General features: G+C 42.4%; 1 protein-coding gene across 6 annotated transcripts in view; it reads right to left on the bottom strand.

The window, feature by feature from the left end:
• Positions 1 to 5,186: 5,186 nt before the first annotated feature.
• R3hdm1 (R3H domain containing 1) overlaps positions 5,187 to 8,626 on the bottom strand; it is a 131,645-nt gene continuing 128,205 nt past the window's right edge. For all 6 annotated transcript variants that reach the window (XM_026779658.1, XM_026779660.1, XM_026779659.1 and 3 more), the window contains 3 exons: positions 7,608 to 7,690; positions 7,114 to 7,198; positions 5,187 to 6,521 (listed from right to left, as the gene is read on the bottom strand). In XM_026779658.1, coding sequence (XP_026635459.1) covers positions 6,160 to 6,521; positions 7,114 to 7,198; positions 7,608 to 7,690 — 530 coding nt within the window. In that variant the 3' untranslated portion in view covers positions 5,187 to 6,159. The remainder of the gene's footprint in view (positions 6,522 to 7,113; positions 7,199 to 7,607; positions 7,691 to 8,626) is intronic.

The raw sequence follows: 8,626 nt of genomic DNA, 5'->3' as shown, positions 1-8,626 counted from the left end.
CTGTAGACCAGGCTGGTCTCGAACTCACAGAGATCCGCCTGCCTCTGCCTCCCGAGTGCTGGGATTAAAGGCGTGCGCCACCACCGCCCAGCGGGTCTCTTAGATTTTACTGGTGTCGTGTTGCTCTTTGTGGTGTTGTGTGTGTTCTTACCTTGTCTATTCATCTTTTTTTCTAATTGGTGTGGTTGGGGCTGTCTGTGACTCTGGTGATTAATCTTCTAGGTGCCAGTGAAGCCAAGGCTCAGATGGTTGTTCCTCGTGGTAGTCAGTGCCACGGCAGAACATAAATTTAAACTTATGATTTATTTACAAAACATCATTAATCTAGTTTGAACTTGCTCTGAGGTGAAAGTGAGCTAATTGTGTGCAATTAGTTTGAACAAAAGTAACAAAAAAGGCTTTTGAGTGTTTACAGTCCTAATGGGACAAATAGATGTACTTATGAAGCATGTCATTGTATATATTCTATATATCAAGATTATATAGCTAAAAGAAAAGTCATCTTCCTGACCATCCACAGATATATGTGCCCATAAGACTGAGATGTAATCATGAGAATACATATACACATCACATGAGATTACACACTACAGTGCAGGTATTGGGAGATACCAAGCTGATTTAGCAAAAGTGACAGTTTCAGAATTGATGGTCCTGCGGTCCCTGCCTGGACAGGATTAGCATCCATCAGGGTCACTCTTCTGGTGGGTTGACATCTAAAGTATCAATTGCCATATGCTGTATATTTCCACGGCCTCCAACAGTTTTTCCCTGTGCAGCTCTGGCTGTCCTGGAACTTGCTCTGTAGACCACACTCACAAAGATCCATCTGCCTCTGCTGGGATTAAAATGGGTTCTGGGGGTCAAATTCAGTTCATTATGCTTGTACAGCAAAAGCACTTTATGCACTCTTTCGCCAACCTGCCAAAGGCGCAGTTTTCCTACTCTACAGATGAATGCAACAGACGAGTGAAAAGGGGTGTTGATACAAGGGGCTCTGCTCCATACAGTCACTTAAGAACTCAGGATTCCCCACTTTTGTAGTGTTCTGTAAATGTCTATTAGCTGTCTACCTGTGACTTGCTACTTCTTCAGAGGGCCTGGAGACCTTGGGAGCAATGTAAAAAGTCAATCTACAATGGCTTGGGATTCTGCACTGTGTGAGACCCTCAAATGGCACTAATAATTACTAGCTTCCACCTCCACTTTTACCAGTGGCCCAGAGACACTTGGAAGCATCTCACTTAGTTGCATGAGATTAGAACAGTCTGGCCATGTGCTAGAATTTAAAGGCCACAGTATATCTCAATTTGGTGTAGAAAAATAAAAATCTCTGCCACAAACTAGAATTCCAGTTTCAAGCAGATACCACTGTATAGAACCCTGGAGACAGAAAATGTCATGCAAAACATGGGGAACATGGCATAATTCAGTTTAAACAAAGCCTTAGCAGGAAAAGGGCACGTACCAGACCAGGAAAGCAAAACCTAGCATGGTGGTGCACATCTTTAACACCTGTACTTGGGAAGTAGAGACAGAAATACTGGGAGTCCAGTTATCCTTAGTTACATGACATCAAGGCTTCATGAAACAAACAGTATCAAAAATAGCAACAAAAGGTCAGGAGGGGAGCAAGGGCCCTAGCTGGCAAGACCTAGGAGGATTTGTTTAAAATTTTTTAAAATAATGTATGTGCTTGTGTTTTGGGGGGGTATGCGTTAAGTGCCCACAAAGTTCGGACGAGGACTATACATTCCCTTGGAGCACTGGACATAATCCCATTACTCGAGGTGAATCTCTATGCATTTAAAACAAGTCTGGTCTACATAGTTTAAGCCCAATCAGGACTACATACAGCCTATCTCAAAAAGTAGCATTGGGGTGGGGTTCGAGAGATGGGTTTAGTGATTAGGAATGCTTTCTTTCTTGCAGAGAGCCAGTTTGATTTCTAGCACCTACATCAGGCAGCATACCACCATCTGTTATCTCTACTTCTAGCCAAGGAATCCAACATCTTCTGACCTCTGTGGGTACCTGCACATAGAAATAACTTTCTCCCTCAAATCTGAGGATTGAACCTAGGGTTGTGTGCTTGCTAGATAAGTGCTCTACCATGGAACTAAATCCCCAGCCCCAAAATTGATCTTAAAAAATAACAAGCCCAAAACGCAACTCTTGGAGCTGAAGTTACAGGTGTTTGTGAGCTGTCAGGCATGGGTACTGGGAACTGAATTCCAGTTCTTCTGACAGAGCAGCAAACACTCTTAATGACTGAGCAATCTCTATAGCCCCCTTAGATGATTTGTGTTGATGGAGTTATCATATATAAGATTTATACTACTGCAAAGTTCAGCCTGAGTGTGGAGAGTGGCTGGTGAGGGTACTGAGGGCAAACAGAGCCCTGGGGACCCTCGTGCCATTGTCTAGCCTCTCCCGACAACACTAGACGTGGTAAGATGACAAGCTAAGCCCTCCAGCTCTTGATCTGCATTTTAAAAAACTTTTATATCGGGAATCTACATTTGATTTTTACTACATTTGAGACTGACTACTCAACATGTACTGTGCAGGAGATAATGTTGTAAAGATAAAGGGCCTTACCCCAGTTTTCTAGGGTTATACTGTCTGACACGACTTAGAATTTTAGTCCGTAAAGAAGCCTGCCTCTAAGCCTGAGAACCTGTGTCAGCACCAGAACACATGGTAGAAGAGAACCTACACAGGTCCCTCTACCTCAAATGTAAGTAATTCTCAAAAGTTCTGTGCTGGGGTGTATGCATATATCTAAGGTACTCTGCAGCGAAGATGACCTTGAATTTCTGATCCTTTACTTCTCAAGTGCTGGGATTATGGGTATGTGTTATTACATTTCACTTATGCAGTGCTGTGGACGGAACCTGGAGCTCTATGCACACTGGGCAAGAGCTTGCTCTCTACCAACTGAACTACATCTCTGGCAGTCCCCAGGATCATTACTCTTGAACTGCAGAGCAATATCAGGCAATGAAAGAGGAACTTGAACACAAGCTTTCAAATACTTTGACAGCTGTGCTTATTAGAGATAGCTATGTGGTGACTTATAGGTGGGTTGCTCAGTGGTGTGGGTAGTCTGTACAGAAAGGTATGATTACTAAAAATAACAGCAGGATGGGACAAGGTTTCATCACAAATCATGTGTTCAGAATGGTGCTAAAAGACACAAATTGCTTTTTAATAAAATTTTCTATATATTTTTAGAATACAGGTGGCTAAAACTATAGGAAGTAAAATCAGAGATTATTGTTTACAATCAAATCCAAGTATGTTACATAGTATATAAATACTTTCTATTGTTCTAGCTATGACCCATGGTTAATTTTATGTTAAATCTGGTTTTTCAGAGTCTCATGATAAACTGTATAGCAGAAGAGGAAAATCTTAATTCTGACTCTTTGTGTTTTCATCTCTAGAGTGCTGGAATTAAAGGTCTGTGCTGTCTTGGCCACATTTTATGTTTAATTTGTTCAAGCTTCATTGGAAATAGCTTAGTGACACATTAATGATTTATTATTTTTACATTATATTTATTATTTCATTTGTGTTATGTATGTATGTGTAAGAAGGGGTGCATATCTGCCATGGTATTCACATGGAAGCCAGAGGATGACTTTCAGAAATTTGTTCTATGTGGTTTCTGCAGAGTGAACTCAGTGGTGGCAGGTGTCTTTTCTCGATTGGTTATCTTTCTGGTCCAGGAACATCATCATTATTATTATCTGAGACAGTCTTACTATGTAGACCAGGCTGGTAGAGAACTTTCAACCATTATCATGCTTGTATCCTAAGTGCTCAAGAGAAATGTGTAAATAGGGGTTAGAGGCTTCTACCTGTTCAGTGTTCACCCTTTCACCTTGTGACCCTGTACTTTAGTCTTCTTCTTCTTCTTCTTCTTCTTTTTTTTTTTTTTTTTTTTTTTTTTTTTTTTTTTTTTTTTTTTTTTTTTTTTTGGTTTTTCGAGACAGGGTTTCTCTGTAGCTTTGGAGCCTGTCCTGGAACTAGCTCTTGTAGACCAGGCTGGTCTTGAACTCACAGAGATCCGCCTGCCTCTGCCTCCCGAGTGCTGGGATTAAAGGTGTGCGCCACCAACGCCCGGCTTACTTTAGTCTTCTTGAGGATGGTCACTCCAAGTCTATGGAGGCTTTCTTGAGGACAACATCTTTATCCCTATCTTCAGAAAGCATATGACCAGCCCCCTCACAACCCCCCCCCCCCCCATAAAAAAAAAAAAGAAGACTTGAGCCAAGTCAGACCAGCAACAATTTCAGGTTGGTGTTCAGGGTCTCATTTAGCCCAGGCTGTCTTCAAACTTGCCAAAGATGACCTTTTAATTCTTCTGCTTCCACCTCCCTAGTTCTGAGATTTCATGAGTACCATCACACCTTATTTATGTCGTGCTGGGGAGCAAACCTAGGGCCAAGACTCAGGAGGCAGAGACAGGCAATCTCTGTGAATTTGAGGCCAGCCTGGTTTATGAAGAGAGTTCCATGACAGACAGAGCTATTATACAGAGAGACCCTGTCTTGATATCCACCCCATCAAAAAAGAAATAAGTCAGAAACAATGCAGCCACAATGTTTTATGCTGGTGAAGGCTGATGGGTTCAATGCCTTAGGTGTTCTTTCAGGGTCAGTTCTCAAAGCTTCAAGAATCACAGACACAGGGCCAACTCTGAGTAGCTGGGTACTGGACCATGAAGACTGCTGGGATGCAAGGTTCAGACCACCTTCACAAAGACCTCCTGGCTGGCCTCTGCTCAGGTCTTACTTAGCTGCTTTGTGCAGCAGTGTGGATATGCTGCCTTGACTTATATCAAAGCACACAAGAATGGTGGGTTTTTATTCTGAGGTCTATTTTGACTGTTCACAGGACACAGGTCCCTCATTGGTGGGATCAAGAAAACTAACTTTCCTTGGCCTGAATGAGAGTATAGATCCTATTTTGTTGTCAGCTGTGACTAATTATTTTCTTACTACTTTTGGCATCATGGGAAAACACACTGGCGCCACAAGAGAACTTTGTGGGGTGGGTTCTCTCCTTCTCCCTTTAAGGGTTCTAGAGATAGATATGCAACAAGTCCTTTCATCTGATAAGCCACCTTACGAGCCCCTAGAGATGTTTCCGATTAAAAAAAGACAAAGTGAGTCTACATTTGTAAACATTTATTCTCTTGAACTGAAAAAGGCTTGCATCAGCACATTGTACAGCCTTGCAAAATTACACAGAAATTAAAAATAAGGTTCCTTGTTCATATGTTCCTTGTGCAATAAATCTTTGATGTCCAGTAATCTGCTGCAAACAAAGAAAACAAAACTTAAACCACTTAAGAAGTTTTCAGCGCTCGTCAAGTGCATTTCCTCAGGAGATAAAATATCCACAGAGGAGAATGCAGATGAGTGGCATTGAGTTATTGGAAGGACACTTAAAAAAAAAAGTGGAATAATTTTCCCGCCTAGGATGATTCCTATTTCTTTTCAATCTAAGTGGTTTGATTAAGAGGCATTGAGAACATAATTACCTTACACTTAATGGCCATACTACCTAAATGAAGAAGGAAGGACCCTGTTAGGGAGTTCTGGATTTCCTGGAAAACTTTTCTGTGTTTAGCAATTCAGTGGAGGAATAATCATCTATTTGTGGGTCTCCTTAGCACCCTCAGCAGCCCCCAAAGGATAGTTTTGACATGGTTTTGACTCGGTTATTCCACTCCTGCATTCTTTTTCTCCCAAAGTCTGAGTCGGTTCACACTGTGCTGGCTGCAAAAAGAAATACAGGTTGCAACTGGTTATAATCACTTTGAAGAATAATTTGCTGTACATAGAGCTTTGGATCTGATACAAGAATTCAGAAATATAAAACAAAATAACTATAAAAGTTAGGAGGCATCTGAACAGCATTTCCTTAGAAAAGCTGCCAACTCTGTATCATTCCTGTGTGGGTTCCTATAGTCACTGGGGTGAAATAGGTATATCCCCCTTCCTTAACTGGGTCCCTGGCCTTTTTCCAAAAGCTGTAACATGTGGCCACACATCCCAGGAGTCTCTATATTAACATCCGCTCCACATAATAAGCCAATCAGATGGGAGAGGGCAGAGGAACTATAGAGGGTCCAAAGTGGCTGGTTTACTGAGAACTTGCCCTTTCCAAAATGTGGAAGTCGTAGTGCTTCTTGCTCATTCTCAGCTTAAACTTGTTCACTGAGTGGATCTGCTTCTTCAGTGCACTCTGTGCTGCTGAAATGGAGGGGAACGTGGCTAAGACAGTGTACGTAGAGGCCAGGTCACTGGGTTTAGAGCGCTCGGGGTTGACAGTGCTATCCCCACTGCCACAGCAGAGAGGATGACGACGTAGCTGGGGTTGAGACTGGGGGTCGCGGAGCCATCGGATCTTGGCGCCAATTTTAAAGAGTTCCCCAAAAAGTTTCTCAGCTTCCATTCGAGTTATTCCATCTGGTAGTTCTGTGATTTCCAAGACCTTGCCAACAACTAGCATGGAAAAGGTGAGAGTTAATACATACCTATCACCAGAGACGTTGGAGTGTTATTGTCCTAAGGACACAGGAAAGAATGTTCTGACATTATGTAAACTCACAAAATCTCCTTTTCTCTGTAAAATAACTACAACTCAGCATTAACGGCTATGCTACTGATTTCAGTCTTCACTGATAAAGTACAGCATTAACCAGTGGTGTTCTCTAGAGCAGGTCACTAGGCAAATCTTTTCTGAGCTTCCCACTCCCAGTTTGAAATAAAGAGAAGAGCACCTGCTCTCAGCACCCATCACTGCTCAGCAGAACTCAAATAAAAGGCAAAAGCACAGAAAGACGATAACTTCTCACTGTTCTCCACTGGTGAAAATGTGCCTTTTGTTTCCTTGCTACTCTGATACCTTTTCCCTGTAGCCCTCTTTTCTGCTTCTAAAGCTAACTGCCAAGGCCTTACAGTGTATACCCTCACATCACATCTAAGAACCTGAAGGTGGAGTAATTTCGAGGAACTGTTTAAGAACTCTAGAAAAACGGAGCCCATTTATGTGGTGTGGTGGGATGAATATTCAGACCAACATCTACTGACACACCTGCTTCGCCAGCTCCAAGGTCAGTGGATGCAGCTTTCTTAGCTTGTCTGCGTCCTCGGTTTCCATGCCTGCTGCCAGACTGACCCTAAAAAACAAGGAAGAGTTGCAAACTAAGTTGTGATATTTGAAAGCATAGCAGCTAAGCAAACATTGGGTTTTGTACTTGAGGAGAGATTAAACTAGTCCCAGGCTGGATCTGCTTTATAACATTGGGCCTCTACTGCGCAGCTCACTGGGTCCTCCCCTGCAGACTGTCTTTCATAAACAAGGGCATTGTACCTGTGGCTACCACCATTTTCTGGTATCAGTCGCGAAGCAACACTTAGCCGTGCAGCTGCCACCTTGTCCCTTCCTCTGTTCTACATAGGGCCAATGCTAACAAGTATCACAGAACTCAGCCAGTGCAGACAGCTCGCCCTAGCACCTCTGACATTCTCAAAAACAGTTAGGATGCTTGACAACAAAGTGTGTGGAGTAGGAACTGCTTGTCATACCTGTTGGTGTGGAATGTGTCCGTGCAGAAGAGTAGGAGGGTTGTACTGTAGGGGTTGGCCAAGTAGTGGATACCTGGCATCTCCTGAAAGTCATTAAAAACACATTTCAAGGCCGAGCAGTGGTGGTGCATGCCTTTAATCCTAGCACCCCGAGTTCAAGGCCAGCTTGGTCTACAGAGAGAGTTCCAGAACAGGTTCCAACGCTAAACAGAGAAACCCTGCCTTGAAAAATCAAACAAACAAAAAACTCCAAACAAACAAAAAAAACCCCAAAACACACACACATACACACAAACCTAAAAAACTTTTCATGGTTCCTTCTTCTTGACTATAATGTACTTACCAGAGTTTGTAAACTGTTCAGAAAGAAGATAAACACAGAAAACATGTTTTGTGGGAAAAAGGTATTGATAATAAATGTATTTTTAAAATTTATTTGAGTGTCTGTATGTGTGTGCATGCTAAATAAATTATGAGGGAGTATGGAAGCCAGAGGACAACCTGTGAAAGTTAGTTTTTTCCTTCTAGTATGTGGGTACTGGGAATTGAACTTGGGGTCATTAGAACTGGAGGCAAGTTCCTTTAATTCTTCATTTGCTGAGCCATCTTACTGAACCAGATGTACATTTTTTTTTGTTTCTAAATGAAAATATTCTTTAACTTCTTCAAGCAAGTGTAAGCTTCTGAAAGGAGAAGAGTTACCGTCGGCAGGGTAACACCTGAGTAGAAAGGACAGGGGAATAGGAGAAGGGACGGAGAAATTGCATTATGTGCCCTGAAACTATGCATTTATTATAAAAAAGTTTTTGAAGGTTTTTTTGTTTTTAACTGTATACGTAGATCGCGTTGGCCTCAAGCTCAAAGAATCCCAACTGTCTTTGCCTCCAAAGAGTTGGTATTAAAAGTATACACCAGCCGGGCGTTAGTGGCGCACGCCTTCAATCCCAGCACTCGGGAGGCAGAGGCAGGCGGATCTCTGTGAGTTCGAGACCAGCCTGGTCTACAGAGCTAGTTTCAGG

The sequence above is a fragment of the Microtus ochrogaster genome, chromosome 6, assembly GCF_000317375.1.
Source record: "Microtus ochrogaster isolate Prairie Vole_2 chromosome 6, MicOch1.0, whole genome shotgun sequence".
NCBI classification, from domain to species: Eukaryota; Metazoa; Chordata; class Mammalia; order Rodentia; family Cricetidae; genus Microtus; species Microtus ochrogaster.
This window is presented reverse-complemented; position numbering and strand designations above follow the sequence as displayed.